This window comes from Rutidosis leptorrhynchoides, chromosome 6 (assembly GCF_046630445.1).
Source record: "Rutidosis leptorrhynchoides isolate AG116_Rl617_1_P2 chromosome 6, CSIRO_AGI_Rlap_v1, whole genome shotgun sequence".
Lineage (NCBI taxonomy): Eukaryota > Viridiplantae > Streptophyta > Magnoliopsida > Asterales > Asteraceae > Rutidosis > Rutidosis leptorrhynchoides.
The window spans coordinates 349,984,308-350,001,826 of record NC_092338.1 but is presented as its reverse complement, the minus strand read 5'-3'; the positions used below and the strand labels follow the sequence as shown (position 1 = coordinate 350,001,826).

The 17,519-nt window shown below is 33.6% G+C and overlaps 1 protein-coding gene across 1 annotated transcript in view; it reads right to left on the bottom strand.

The window, feature by feature from the left end:
* Window positions 1–2,769: 2,769 nt before the first annotated feature.
* The window catches only part of LOC139854783 (uncharacterized), a 53,146-nt gene continuing 38,396 nt past the window's right edge, over window positions 2,770–17,519 (bottom strand). Inside the window, exon 5 of the mRNA XM_071844066.1 lies at window positions 2,770–3,425. Coding sequence (XP_071700167.1) covers window positions 2,770–3,425 — 656 coding nt within the window. The remainder of the gene's footprint in view (window positions 3,426–17,519) is intronic.

Sequence of the window (17,519 nt, the reverse complement as noted above, 5' to 3'; positions counted from 1 at the left end):
TCATTCTTTTCAACTTTGATTGTCAATTCAATGTCAAACAACCAAGTGCCAACCTCTTGAACAACAACCTCCACATTGGAATTGTCTATTACAACTTTACGAACCGATGAGATCGGGTGTTTGTTAAACGTAGCAATACAAACACGAGATGTAGACAAAGGTAACTTGCAATTAGACTCAAAAAATAAGAACCTGCCGAATAGAGAAGCCACTTTTTTACCTGCGTTAGTTCCCCAAGCACACGTAGGTAAACCATTAATCTCAATCCACACAATTCGTTCATCAACTACGAACATGTCCGAGGGCTCTTTCAAGCAAGCAAACAACGATATCATGTAAGGACTAGATTTAAAGCGTGCACAAGAGTCAATAGAATCGAAAAGTAACCATACCCATAAACCTCCAATGTATTGTATCTTGAATTCAGAGAAACCTTCCACAATACATTGTTGGTAAATGGTAAAAAGCGTACCAATATCTTTAACCTTTGCCATGACTATATGATCATTATCTGAGACTCTTATGATATCATCATTATTAAGAGTAAGCTTTTTAACATGCTTTTCCCCTTTGACAGTAGAAGCATATGACCCCTCACTAACAGGAGGTTTCTTGACCGAATTCCCGGAATTATCGACGCCTGCACTAACATGAACCTTTTCTTTGGGAATCGTAGTGGTCTGTTGTCGTCTAGGAACAAAAACAGGTACATTAGCAGGTGTTTTCTGCTGTCTAGGTAATCGATTATCATGCAACGGATTAGGATTTGGTTTATCAACCTTCGACGATTCCACATGAAGGTGATGATTACCAATCCATATATCCGCCATTCGGTTTTCCATCTCCAAGACATTCTTAACGCCCATGAATCTGACAAACCCAAATCGTTTACCAGTTTTGGCTCTCTTTCTTGCGACGTATACATTCATTAAATACCCATATGAATCAAACGTTTTTCGGAGAAGATTGTTGTCGGCCGTTTCCGGAAAATTAGTCACATAGAACGAATGTACTTCGTTATCAGAATGAGTATTCCCGTTCGTTTTCGCTTTGAGAAACCAACCATTATTCAAGGGGATATTACGCGTTTTACGAGCCGTCGGTGAATTGGCGTCTGGACCCGCCGAAGATCACCGGAGAAGAACGGCAGAAGAATGGCGCCGAGGAAAAGATCTCCCAAGAATTGCGGAGCTAAATCAAGAAATTGAAAGCAGATACTTGTAGAGGAGGTCGCGTGGAGTAAGATGCTATATTTAATTTTGTGATTTGTTGAGCGATTGAGGTGATTGGATCATGAAGATGGGTCGATGATGGTGAGATCTACATCTAACTATAATCCCTTCTTACAATATTAAATATGTTTCGAGTTAAAATACAATTACTTATTACTTATCTTTTTAAAAGAGTAAAATTGGTTGTCTATTTTTAGAAATGAACATTTATTTTCTGACATATGTGAAAGAGAGGAAGTAATAGTTAGCGTGTTCAATTTGGCTCTACGTTTTAATGAAACAAATTAGCTTTAACTAGTTTTTTAGGGGGAAAAATAGGCCGAAAGTCACATTAAAGATTTACTTTTTAAGTACCTTCAACAGTTCAACCAATGAGTACTACTGCGGAGATAACGAAGGAAGAATGCACTTACAATTACTCCGTAGACATGAGTCGAACGAACCAAAAAGGAACCATCGGTTGATAGTAAGTAATCTTTAGATCTAGTTATTATTTTATCCTATTAAATAGTAAATCTTTAGTTTCTAGTTCAATAAAATTTCGTCAATTAGATAGTTTATATTTCTTTTTTCAACATTTCCTTTTAACAAAAGGAATCATAAAGTGGTGAAAAGCAAAAAGGAAAGGTCGTCTTTCACTTGCTTTTTGTGTCGAAGAGTAGGGTGTCAAGTGATATGTGAGTAGTTGCGTTTTGTAATGCAAAATGCTTCATGAGCTTTTGTATTTTAGTGATGTACAATGCTTTTCCTTGTAGACAATGAGTATGAAAACGACTAACCCCATTTGTAAACTTTAGGTTTGGTTTTATGACCTACCAAATGTGACATGTGAGAATGTGATTTACATATATTATATCAATCGTTCTTATTTTATTTGAAAATTTACTGATGATCGAGCCTAATTTTGACTATACTAATCAAATTTAGTCTGAGTGCATGAAGGTTAAAGTTATTCCGACGTTTAAGGAACATTATGATCGTCTTTAGTTCTAAAACTTAATTTAAAATCATCAATCACCACGTCCCGTTCTTGAACCTTGAAGTTAATAATATTTAAATGACTTGCATTTCATTGAATGTATCGTAATGTTTAAATACAACAGTATACAACAGATTACAAGGGAAGTTCCACTATTCTAGGAGACTAATTCAAATATAATCTTTCCACAAGAAACGGAAATAGTAACAGACTAGATGAGGATGAATACTAGAGTATGAATAAGTCATAGGTGCTTATATACCCCCCTCAAGTTTAGCACGGTTTACCGATGCCTAACTTGAAATAATTGCGATGAAACAATGACTTAGGAAGAGCTTTTGTAAGTGTGTCAGCAGGTTGATATCCAGAATGTATGTGACGAACATGGATGAGTTTACTTTTCACCTGATTTCGTACATAGTGAAAATCAAATGCGACATGTTTCATACGACTGTGAAAAACAGGATTTTCACAAAGGTAGGTAACGTCGATGTTGTCACAGTATATTGTTGGAACCTTTCGTAATGGGATATGAAGTTCTGTTAGGAGGTTCTTGACTCATGTTGTTTCTGCAAGAGCACTCGCAACAGCCTTATATTCAGCTTCGGTTGACGATCGAGCAACAGTGGTTTGTTTCTTTGAGGACCAACTGATAGGATTACGACCAAGGAATAGTAAGTAACCTGTGGTTGAGACTCGATCATTAACATCACCTACCCAATCTGCATCACTATACATATAGAGGTGACTATCATTAGACCGACGCAAAATTAAGCCATGTTGAATCGTCCCTTTAAGATATCTTAAAACACGTTTGAGTGCTCTCCAATGATGTTGTGAGGGGGCATGCATGAAGTGTGATAATTTGTTAACAGAGAAGCTTATATCTGGCCTTGTAAATGACAAGTATTGAAGCTTGCCAAGAACTTGACGGTAATGAGAAGCATCAGTAGGAGGTGAACTGTCATGGACCTTTAAAATGTCAGTAGAACTCATTGGTGTTATAGATGGGTTGCATTCAAGCATGTTTTCATCATGTAAGATCTCACTAATATAATTTAACTGAGATAGAATAAGACGATCAGCTTGTTTCAGAACCTCAACACCGAGAAAATAATTGAGTTCCCCAAGATCCTTAATAGAGAACCGTTTTGCAAGGGATGAAATAACTTGATTAAACACTGAAATGCTGCTCCCTGTAACAAGTATGTCATCTACATATACAAGGATGTAGATGGTAGCACCATGATGTAACAACCCAACCCAAATTACAAACGATCACGTGGAAAATTGAAATAAAAAAAAAAAATTTCTTTGTGCAGCTGGTGGCGCGGCGCGCCATTCCCATGCGCGGCGCGCAGAATAGGTCTGGCAGCCCGCTGTCCAAAAAGTCCCCAAATACGAAAATGTTCGGCCACTTCCCAACGTAAATAGACAAAACGCTTTTCACAACACAATCATATAAGTAAAACTAACACGTTCCATTAATAAAATAAGTTTTACGAACCCGGGCCCACATATGTCCAAGTTGCCCCTTAAGTACAAAATACAAGTTCGAACACAAGAGTTTAAGTTCCAACAAGACCACGAGCATGATGTTGGGGATAAACTACCCAAATCCTAGGTCGAATTCAAAAGTAATCCAAGTAAGCATCAAAAGGGGAAAATCATCTAAATCCCGAGCATAGCCTTGCCAAATCCGCTTTCGTACCTAAAAATGTAAACAACGAGAGGGTAAGCTAATGCTTAGTGAATGCAATACTTATACATATACATATGTAATTTGCCTACACGCATCCACTTACAATACCATGTAAACAAAATGCATAAACGAACTAGCAACACCAAACATACGACTAGCAACAACGTTAGTATATAAACCGTCACAATAATATACTAAAATCACAACAATGCATAAATATAACAAACCGTTCCCCGCTATGGCACTACCGACTTGTAGACGATCAATAACATCGAGTCTCACTCGTAAGATGCCACCGACTTGTGACTCATCATAAGGTGTCACTGACTTGTGAATCACCAAAGGGTGTCACCGACTTGTGAACTACCCACTAATATCTATGGGTCACCGACTTGTGAACGCCATGTGACGTCACCGACTTGTGAAGCGCCACCAATAAGTGTCACCGACTTGTGAAGCACTATAGGGTGTCACCAACTTGTGAATCACCCGCCAATACATACGAGGTCACCGACTAGTGAACCTCCAAGAGGTTCACCGACTTGTGAATTGTGATGACCCGGGAATTTCCGACCAAATTTAAACTTTAATCTTTATATGTTTCCGACACGATAAGCAAAGTCTGTAATGTTGAGTCTCAAAAACTTTGAACTGTGTTCATGTATACATTTGACCCTTGACCATTCCCGACGATTCACGAACAATTGTGTGTAAATATATATATATATATATATATATATATATTATATATATATATATATATATATATATATATATATATATATATATATATATATATATATATGACCATTCCCGACGATTCACGAACAATTGTGTGTAAATATATATATATATATATATATATATATATATATATATATATATGAATTCAATACATAAGTAATATTAATTATGTTAATGGATATTAAGGATTCAATATATTATAGTTACTAAACATAATATAATTAATAAGATACAATTTAATCATTTGAATTGGAAATTGTAAAGTAATATACAAAGTAATTAAGTTGTATTAAAGTGAATCTATATATATAGTGTATAAATATTAAATTTTATGTTATACAATTATTAAAACCTAAATAATTAATAAATGGTAATTGATAATGCTAAAAACGAACATATATTTCATAGCATTATTCCTCAAGAAAGACAAGCTTTTAGTTGCAATTGTTCTATTTACAAGTGATATTCGTTTAAATAATAAAAGGTGAAGACAAAAGATAGATTCGACGAATTGAAGACGCAAACGACCAAAAAGCTCAAAAGTACAAAATACAATCAAAGAGGTTCCAATTATTGATAAGAAACGTCTCAAAATTACAAGAGTACAAGATTTAAAACGCAAAGTACAAGATATTAAATTGTACGCAAAGACGTTCGAAAATCCGGAACCGGGACCAGAGTCAACTCTCAACGCTCGACGCAACGGACTAAAAATTACAAGTTAACTATGTATATAAATATAATATAATATATAATTAATTATATAAATTATATATATATATATATATATATATATATATATATATATATATATATATATATATATATATATATATATATATATATATTATATTTATATATTAAAACCGTCGGCAGACTAGGATCCAAACTTGTGTGAGCTGGTTTTACGAACTCCGCGACTTGCGGAGTTTGTAGTGGAAAAATACCGCGACTCGCGGAGAGACCCTGGACAAAAATGCCTATAAAAGCCAGCGCATTCTGAACGTAAAATATATCTTTTTCTTCATTCATCAACATAGTATATGTATATATATATATATATATATATATATATATATATATATATATATATATATATATATATATATATATATATATATATATATATATATTTTAATTTTAATTTTAAATCCTAATAATAAGGGTATGTTAGCGAATGTTGTAAGGGTGTAAGTTAAAATTCTGTCCGTGTAACGCTACGCTATTTTTATCATTGTAAGTTATGTTCAACCTTTTTATATTAATGTCTCGTAGCTAAGTTATTATTATGCTTATTTAAAATGAAGTAATCATGATGTTGGGCTAAAAATACTAAAATTAGGTAATTGGGCTTTGTACCATAATTGGAGTTTGGACAAAAGAACGACACTTGTGGAAATTAGACTATGGGCTATTAATGGGCTTTATATTTGTTTAACTAAATGATAGTTTGTTAATTTTAATATAAAGATTTACAATTGGACGTCCCTATAAATAACCATATACATTCGATCGGACACGATGGGCGGGGTATTTATATGTACAAATAATCGTTCATTTAACCGGACACGGGAATGAATTAATAGCCACTAGAATTATTAAAACATGGGTGAAATTATGTACAACGACACTTGGCATAATTGATAAAAAAGTATTAAAACTTTGTTACAGTTTAAGTCCCCAATTAGTTGGAATAATTGACTTCGGGTATAAGGATAATTTGACGAGGATACTCGCACTTTATATTTATGACTGATGGACTGTTAGGGACAAAAACCTGACGGACATATTGAATAATCCAGGACAAAGGACAATTAACCCATGGGCATAAAACTAAAATCAACACGTCAAACATCATGATTACGGAAGTTTAAATAAGCATAATTATTTTATTTCATATTTAATTTCCTTTATTTTATATTTAATTGCACTTCTAATTATCGCACTTTTATTTATTGTTATTGTATTTAATTGCACTTTTAATTATCGTACTTTTTAATTATCGCAATTTTATTTTATCGCACTTTTATTTATCGTAATTTCATTATCGTTATTTACTTTACGCTTTAAATTAAGTCTTGTATTTATTTTTAATATTTTACATTATGTTTTAACTGCGACTAAGTTTTAAAATCGACAAACCGGTCATTAAACGGTAAAAACCCCCTTTTTATAATAATAATATTACTTATTTATATATTTGTATTTTTATAAATTAAAACTAATATAGCGTTAAGCTTTGGTTAAAGATTTTTCCCTGTGGAACGAACTGGACTTACTAAAAACTACACTACTATACGATTAGGTACACTGCCTATAAGTGTTGTAGCAAGGTTTAAGTATATCCATTCTATAAATAAATAAATATCTTGTGTAAAATTGTATCGTATTTAATAGTATTTTCTAGTAAAATTTAATAGTATTTTATACCCCTTAACTTTAACTATCAAGTATTTTTGGCGCCGCTGCCGGGGATTTTAAAATCTAGCTTAAAAGCCAGAAGCGCAACGCTATATAAAAAAAAAGTTTTTTATTTTTAGTTTACTTTTATAAAAATACGTTTTTGTAAAAATACGTTTTAAATATTCGAAAATATAAAAAGAAAAACAAAAATATAAATATTTTTAAGAGTTTGTTAAATATTTAAGTTTTATAAAGTTTCTTTATTTTTATTTTATAAAAATATAAGTTTTATTTAAATATTTTGTGTTTATTTAAAACATAAAATCAAAACCTAAAATATATATATATATATATATATATATATATATATATATATATATATATATATATATATATATATATATAAATCTAGTTTTAAGATTTTTATTTATAAAATTAAAAAATATTTCAATTTTTATTTTAGTTTTTAAAACATAAGTTTTTATTTAATTTATATAAATATTTTATTTAATTATTAAAACAGAAAAATATATAAAATATAATTTAAAAAAAAACTACAGAACCTGTCAAACGAAACCACCTTATCTGAAATTTCAAACCCCACGACTCGCAGAGTTTGTTGCCAGGTGTACCGCGACTCGCGGAGCCACCCTGACACGCGCCTGACAGAACCCTAATCTGCATTAAATACGGAGTATTATTAATTATTATTAATTAATTTGTATTTAGGGTTAAATATTTAATTAATTTAGTATTTAATTTAAGTTTTAATTAATTTTTGTATTTAGTTTAATTAGTTTTATTAAATTATAAAATTAATAGTTTTATTAAATAAATAATATAAAAATAATATTTTTATAAAAATTGTTCTTTTTACAACTTTTAGTATATTTTTATATTTTGTCCCTTTTTAATTGTTTTAGCGTAATTTGTTGTATTTTTCGCTCGTATTTAGTTTTAAATATAGTTTTTGCCATAGTTATTTTTACTTCTAGATTTTTAGGCTTTGCCGTAAAATCCTTTAAGTGCTTTCTCTTTAGACTAAAATTTAGGTGCTTTAGAATTTTGCGACGCCTATCTAAGTTATAGTACCTTTTTAAGTTATTCCCATTTAGGATATAGTTTTACTTGTAAGCTTTAATATTTTTAGACGCAACTTTTAATTCTTAGTTTTTAGTTTTTTTTTTTAAGTTTCAACGCGCTACTTTCTTATTTTTATTTTTCGACACCTTTTACCTATGTATCAATTATCACTCCAATTAGTAATCTCAATTTGCAATTTTAATTTTAAGTTAGTGATAGTAATAAGGTTAGGTTAGTCGAGTGTTTTAAAGTTTTATAAGTCATTCTTTTTCTTTCTTATTTTTCGACGCCTTTTATTTTTCAACCCTTTTCTTTTTCGACCTTTTTCGACGCGCTCTTTTTCTTTCTCATTTCTCGCCATTCTAGTTTTTAGGACTTAGAATTTTTTTTATACTTCTTATCTAAATTTCTTAAAATTACGAAAATTTATTTTAAGTGGTTAAATTGATAGACATCAAAATTTTCTGGTTCGTAGTAATAGTTGAATTTGTACGTGGACCGGGTTATTGGAGCCAAACAATACTCAATTATATTGAGACCAAAAGAATCCTGCCCCTCTGCTGCATCTTTTGGCTATTCGAAACGTGGGCAAAATCAGAAAAGTCTATTAATTGGATAACTTATATAATTTTTCTTTCCTTTTAAAAACTAATAGGATATTCAGTGAATGCACCGAACAAGACGTTCACCACCTTTTGTACGTTCACTACATGTAACTCGATCAAGACATCTAACTAATATTGTCGCCGTTGATTTTTCTTTAGAATCGTCATCCAGTCAACCAAGTTCTCCAATTCAAATTTCCGATAATCCATTTTTTGAACCCGGCCTCACAATTGAGAATCCGGAGAATATTCAGGGACAATTCATAGATCTGAACCATTAATCTTTCCTCCGGAACCACCAATCATTCAAACAGAGATTGTTGAGGAACGAACCATTAAATCAGAATCCTCTAGTGATTCAGATTCAACAAATTCAATCATGGAGAATCTGGAACTTCTAAGTATGGAAGACCGAATGCGAGCTAAATGCACTGGCCAAGGTCACGCAATTACTCATCCTGACATTAATGCGCCAGATTATGAAATCAAAGGACAAATTCTACACATGGTAACTAATCAATGCCAATTTAGTGGTGCGCCGAAGGAAGATCCAAACGAACATCTTCGTACCTTTAATAGGATCTGCACACTATTTAAAATAAGAGAAGTGGAGGATGAACAGATATATCTCATGTTATTTCCCTGAACTTTAAAGGGAGAAGCCAAAGATTAGTTGGAATCGTTACCTGAAGGGGCGATTGATACATGGGACGTTTTAGTTGAAAAATTTCTTAAACAATTCTTTCCGGCATCTAAAACCGTGAGACTTCAAGGAGAAATTGTTACGTTCACACAGAAACCAAATGAAACTCTATATGAGGCATGGACAAGATTTGGAAAGTTATTAAGAGGATGTCCGCAACATGGTTTAGACACCTGTCAAATAGTACAAATATTCTACCAAGGATGCAATATCACTACAAGAAAAGACATAGATATAGCAGCTGGTGGTTCTATTATGAAGAAAACCGAAACTGATGCTTATAAAATTATTGATAACACTGCTTCCCACTCACATGAGTGGCACCAAGAAAAAGATATCGTTGGATCATCTAAAGCAGCTAGAGCCGATTCTAGCCATGACTTAGATTCCATTTCCGCAAAGATAGACGCTGTCGAGAGACGAATGGAAAAGATGACTAAAGATATTCACACAATACGAATTAGTTGTGAGCAGTGTGGAGGACCACATTTGACAAAAGATTGTCTCAGTATTGAACTAACAATGGAACAAAGAGAGAATATTTCATACATAAACCAAAGGCCTGGAAATAATTATCAGAATAATTATCAACCGCCAAGACCGATTTACAATCAAAACCAGAATTATAACCGAAATGTTCCATACAACAACCAAGAAGGTCCTAGCAATCAACAAGTATCCAATAATACTTACAATCAGCAAAGACCTAATTTTCAAAACAAACCACAACAAACCGATGATAAAAAGCCAAATTTAGAAGATATGATGACGAAGCTAGTTGAAACTCAAACACAGTTTTTCACATCTCAGAAACAAACCAATGAACAAAATGCTCAAGCATTTAGAAATCAACAAGCTTCTATTCAAAATTTGGAATAAGAAGTAAGTAAGCTAGCAAGGTTAATAGGTGAAAGAAAACCGGGAAGTTTACCTAGTGATACAAATGCTAACCCCCAGAATGAAACAGCTAAAGCTATTACCACAAGAAGTGGTACAACACTTAAACCACCTGAAATACCTGTAACTTCTGATGAAGCTATTCCTACTCCACAAGAACCATAACCTGAACAAGATAAGGAAAAAGAACTGGTAGTTGAAAAGGTTAATGAAGATAACACAGTTAAGGCTAAACCTTATGTTAAATCATACTAACCACCACTTCCTTACCCGAGTAAAATAAAAAAAAAGAAACTTGAAGCCGAGCAATCCAAATTCTTGGATATGTTTAAACAAATAAATGTCAATCTTCCTTTCATTGATGTGATTTCAGGAATGCCTAGATATGCTAAATTTCTGAAAGATCTAATCTCGAATAGAAAGAAAATGGAAGAACTCTCGGCTGTTACTATGAATGCTAATTGTTCAGCAGTGCTGTTGAATAAGATACCAGAAAAATTATCTGATCCAGGAAGTTTCACAATTCCATGTTTTCTGGGTAGTCTTAGTTCAATAGAAGCATTGGCAGACTTAGGTGCTAGTATAAATTTAATGCCGTATTCACTATACACTAAACTAGACCTTGGAGAATTGAAACCAACAAGAATAAGTATACAACTAGCCGATCGATCAATAAAATATCCTAGAGGGATAATGGAGAACATGCTAGTTAAAGTTGAAACTTTAGTATTTCCAGTAGATTTTGTTGTTCTGGACATGGAAGAAGATTCTCAAGTTCCTCTCATATTAGGAAGACCATTCTTAAACACGGCTAAAGCAATGATAGACGTGTTTGGTAAGAAACTGACCCTAAGTATAGAGGACGAGAGTTTTACCTTTTCAGTTGATAGAGCTATGCAACAACCGCAATCTGCAGATGATACATGTTATTATATTCAAACTATAGAATCACATGCAGAATTGTTAGAAGAATTTCCAGAATTACAAGGAACAGGAGAATGTTCTTTGGGAGAAGGAACTGAACCAATTAATGAAACTGAAATGTTAGCTACACTAATAGCTAATGGATATGAACCAACAATAGAAGAAATTCAAATGCTAATAGAAGAAGATATATATCAATATAAATCATCAATAGAAGAACCTCCGACATTAGAGTTAAAGCCACTTCCAAATCATTTGGAATACGCTTATTTACATGGTGAATCTGAATTACCTGTAATAATATCGTCTTCTCTTACTGAAAATGAGAAATCACAACTCATTTCTGTGTTGAAAGCTCATAAACCAGCCATTGCATGGAAGATTTATGATATTAAAGGAATAATCCTTCGTATTGCACACATAAAATCCTTATGGAAGAAGGTCATAAAACGTATGTGCAACGCCAACGAAGACTAAATCCTAATATGCAAGATGTAGTTAAGAAAGAAATTATTAAACTGCTAGATGCAGGTTTAATTTATCCAATCTCTAATAGTTCATGGGTAAGCCCAGTTCAATGCGTGCTTAAGAAGGGTAGCATGACTGTCATTACAAATGAGAAAAATGAGCTTATTCCTACTAGGACTGTAACAGGATGGCGTGTGTGTATTGATTATAGAAAATTAAATGACGCCACCAGAAAAGATCACTTTCCCTTACCTTTCATTGATCAAATGTTGGAAAGGTTAGCCGGAAACAGTTACTATTGTTTTCTAGATGGTTTTTCCGGATATTTTCAAATTCCAATAGCACCCGAAGATCAAGAGAAAACTACATTCACATGCCCTTATGGTACTTTTGCTTATAAACGCATGCCATTTGGACTTTGCAACGCCCCTGCAACCTTTCAAAGGTGCATGATGGCGATTTTTCACGACATGATAGAAGAATGCATGGAAGTTTTCATGGATGACTTTTCAGTCTTCGGTGATACATTTGAAACATGTCTAGCTAATCTTGAACGAATGCTTATTAGATACGAACAATCAAATCTAGTTCTTAATTGGGAGAAATGTCATTTCATGGTTAAAGAAGGCATCGTTCTTGGTCATAAAATCTCAAAGGAAGGAATTGAAGTGGATAGAGCTAAAGTAGATGTAATTGCTAAACTTCCACATCCCACCAATGTTAGAGGAGTTAGGAGTTTTCTAGGGCATGCCGGTTTTTACCGACGTTTCATAAAAGATTTTTCTAAAATTGCCACTCCTATGAATAAACTCCTAGAAAAGGATGCTCCATTCATCTTTTCAGATGAATGCATCAAATCTTTTAATATACTTAAAGAAAAACTCACTAATGCGCCGATCATGATAACACCAAATTGGAATCTACCGTTTGAACTTATGTGCGATGCAAGTGATTTTGCAATGGGAGCCGTTTTGGGACAAAAGATTGAAAAACGATTTCAACCTATATATTATGCTAGTAAGACGTTACAAGGAGCACAAACGAACTACACAACTACTGAAAAAGAACTCCTTGCTATTGTCTTTGCTTTTGACAAATTTCGTTCATATCTCGTTCTAGCAAAAACGGTGGTCTATACCGACCATTCTGCTCTTAGATACCTATTTTCGAAACAAGATGCTAAACCAAGATTAATCCGTTGGATCTTACTCTTACAAGAGTTTGATATTGAAATCCGAGATAAAAGAGGAGCAGAAAATCTCGTCGCTGATCATCTTTCTCGTCTTGAAAATCCCGAATTAGAAGTTCTAAATGAATCGGCCATACAAGACAACTTTCCTGATGAATATCTATTGAAGATAGATCATAATGAAATTCCATGGTTTGCAGACTATGCAAACTACTTAGTATGTGGATTCTTTGAAAAAGGATTATCGTACCAAAAACGAAAGAAATTCTTCAGTGATATAAAACACTATTTCTGAGAAGATCCACATTTGTTTAAAAGTTGTCCAGATGGAATAATACGCCGATGTGTATTCAGAGATGAAGCTAGTAAAATTTTAAACCATTGTCACACAGGACCAACAGGAGGGCATTATGGGCCTCAGCTAACAGCAAGAAAAGTTTATGATACTGGATTCTATTGGCCTACAATTTACAAAGACGCACACCTTCTTTGCAAATCCTGTGATGCTTGTCAAAGGGTGTAACATCCTGTTATCGGGCCTAGCTGAAATGACCCTTTTGACCTTGGGTGTGATTGTATGTTGTTATAATAATTATATGTTTATAATTATTTGGTTGTTTAGTTGAGACCAGTTTGTGATAAGGGTCACAGAACAGGTTCGTTTGTTTAATTTGAACTCCATTAGGGCCGCCTAACGAGGTACGAAAGATATCAGATAACTGATAAATACCCGTGTGTTGTGGGATATGGGGTTTTAACCCCAAATAAGTGTTTTGTGCTGCACTTTCCTCTCATTTTCTTCCTCCCTCTAGAAATTTCCTAAACTAAACCGTACCCACTTCATCTCCTATCTCAAACCCTAGATTCCTAAATTGTGTTCTAGAGCTCAAATTGTTCATACCATCTTGTTTCTTACAGATTACTGAGTCTATCAAGGTAAGTAACATGTGTTTTTGTGTTCAATTCGTTGTTAAATTCAAGGTTTTGTGTGAGTTTTGTAAAAAGCTTGAATTTGTGTCAAAACAAGTAATTTAAGTGTTGTTATGGTCAAATTGTTGTGGGTTTTGAGTCTATAACAAGTAGTGAACAAGTTGTGGTCGATTTTGGTGTTTAAAACGAGCTCTAGATCGAGATTTGAGGATTTCACCGTGAAGTCCGTAGCCTTTGTTCAGTTTTTGAGGAAGATGAACACAGTCAGCCGACTGTCGGTCGACAGTCGACCGACTGAGGGTGAACCGACCGGCTGGAGAGTGAACCGACCGACTGAGTTTGACTTTCAGCCGATTGTGGAAATACCAAATAAGTCGACCGATTGGGAAAGTCAGTCGACCGGTTGTGTCAACAGTCGACCGACTGTCTACGTCATTCGACCGATTGAGGAGACAGTCGACCGACTGTGTGCCCAGGGCAGAATGTTTTACCAAAGTGCCTTTTTCTAGCCGTTATGCTGCCCGTTTGTATTTTGGTGTTCAGGATGTTAATTTTGAAAGTGCATAAGTGTTAGGTGGACTTTTAGCGGCGCTTTTGTGACTGATTTTCTGTACTGTGTTGTTTTGTGTTAACGGATAGAAACTAACTTGATTTGCCTTATGTTCAGGTGATAAGGATAAGAAAGAAGCTCAGTGACAGTTTATCTGAGCTGGTTGCTGGTAATCGGTGAGTGGGATTATCTCTGGGTGTAGTATAGAGTAGCAAGTTGCGCTACTATGTTTATATTATCGATAGTTGCCATGATTAGTAGTTATGTTGTATAGTTGATCGCAGTTAAGGTTGCCATGCTTTTAGTAGTATTAGTTGCCTGTAGTAGTAGTAGTAGTAGTAGTAGTAGTAGTAGTAGTAGTAGTAGTAGTAGTAGTAGTAGTAGTAGTAGTAGTAGTAGTAGTAGTAGACTGGTTGTATGTGCACAAGTTGTTGTTGTTGTTGTTGGAACCTACTGTTGTTAGGTTCAGCTCAGAGAGGTCAACCTAGTTGTGGTTGGGTCTAGTTGGCTACTGTTTGTTGAGTATAGTGCTGAATGAGGCATCACCTGCGTGTGGATGACTATACTGGGGATTCAGTAGTAAAGACTATCGGTAGACGCTAGACTGATCAGCTAGTGGTCGTGTGCCCGTACAAGCCGCCGATCCTCTAGTTGGAGCACAGTTGCTAGTTGTTGTTTGTTGTATGTGGATGCATATAGCTGTTGATATAGGAGTGCAAGTTGGTACTGTATGCTAGACCTTTTGATAGTTCCATTCACTTAGCCTTGTGCTAACCCCTCACCTCCTCCCTTGCAGGTTTTGGATCTTAGTACTGGTAGGGATGGGAGTCGCGTGGAAGATATGTTTGACAAGACGAACTCTGATGTCTTAACTTTTATAAATATGTAACTAGTCGTTTAATGTAACACCGGTGGTTTGTAATGAAGTAATTAACTAAGGGTATTTATGTAAATTAAGTCTTCCACTGTGATTTAAAAAAAAAAATCTAGGGTGTTACAACTTGGTATCAGAGCATAGGTTTGGCCGCATGTACATTGTGTTGAATGTCATGTTCCCAAACCTTGTGTTGTGTCAAACATATCTGAGGGGACGGGTTAAGTGAATGTAGGGATTACATGCGTTAGTCGATAGGTACTAACATGTTTTCCACTAAGCGTTTGTGTGAGATGTTGTGGTAGTGCAGATATGGCAGATAATTCAGGAAATGCAACTGGTCCGTCAGCCCCCGGAACATTCAGAGCCCCAGATGAAGACGAGTATGTGTCAGACGATAATTCGCAGGAACAAGTTCTAGATTTGGAAAGTCGGTTAAAGGAAGCAAATGATCGAATAAGAGAATTAGAACAAAGTCAGGTAATAGTGAATCCAGGTGGTAGTGTACCGAATCAGATGTTTAGTGGTAATCCGGTGCAGCCAAATATGTATCAGCAAACTAGAAGTGCTTTCCAACAACATCAATGGTTACCACCTCAGTGTCAGTTTCCTCAACAGTATCAGGTGCCACCTCAGTTTAATCAACAGTTCACAAATCAGATGTGGGGTCAGTATCAGATGCCAACGTTTCAACAACCGAAGAAATGTACCTTCAAACAGTTTCTGAATTGTAATCCACCAGAGTACATAGGAAGTTCTAACCCAACAGTAACCCTTAACAGGTTAAGAGAGATAGAAAAAGATTTGAGGCATGTCATGTAGAGACCCGTCCTAATCCATCCGAACGAAGTCCATATCGATTATAAACGATTCACAACAGTTGATTACATCGCGAGGTACATGACATCTATATGATACATTTTACAAACATTGCATTCAATTTTAAAAGATAATCTTTCTTTACAACGAAAGTTGACTGCATACAAACCATTTCATAATATATCCAACCATAATTGACTTAATAATAATCTTGATGAACTCAACGACTCGAATGCAACATCTCTTGAAATATGTAATGAATGACTCCAAGTAATATTTCTAAAATGAACAATTGCACAGCGAAAGATTTCTTTCGTACCTGAGAATAAACATGCTTTAAAGTGTCAACCAAAAGGTTGGTGAGTTCATTAGTTTAACATAAATAATCATTTCCATTATTTTAATAGACCACAAGATTTCTCATAAATAAACGTCCCATGCATAGAGACAAAAATATCATTCATATGGATTGAACACCTGGTAACCGACATTAACAAGATGCATATATAAGAATATCCCCATCATTCCGGGACACCCTTCGGATATGATATAAATTTCGAAGTACTAAAGCATCCGGTACTTTGGATGGGGTTTGTTATGCCCAATAGATCTATCTTTAGGATTCGCGTCAATTAGGGTGTCTGTTCCCTAATTCTTAGATTACCAGACTAAAAAGGGGCATATTCGGTTTAATAATCCAGCCATAGAATGTATTTTCATTTACTTGTGTCTATTTCGTAAAACAGTTATAAAAACAGCGCATGTATTCTCAGTCCCAAAAATATAAAGAGTAAAAGGGAGCAAAAGAAACTCACCATACTGTATTTTGTAGTAAAAATACATATGACGTCATTTAACAAGTGTAGGGTTGACCTCGGATTCACGAACCTATATTCAATATGTATATTAATATATGCAATGGAAATCTCATAATCTCATTTATTAATTATATAATATTTATGTGTTTGTAGTTATATAAATTTCATACTAATTTTTATTTTATACATATACTTTGTTTATATGTATTATAACTTAAATTATATGTTATATATCTACTTTGTATATATATATATATATATATATATATATATATATACATTGAAAATAATTATTATATATTCATTTAGTTATATTAATATATCTATATATATAATTATATGTTTTATTGTTATATATATAAAAATATAGTTTGTTATATGTAATATTGTTCATAATAATAATATTAACCTAAATGAAATTTTAGTAAATATAATAACTTTATATAAAAAATGATAATTTTTGACAAGGAGATAGTTTTTTTTTTTTTTTTTTTTTGTTTTAAAAAAAAATAGTAGTAATAATCATACCAATAAATATAATGATAATATTAATAATAATAATAATAATAATAATAATAATAATAATAATAATAATAATA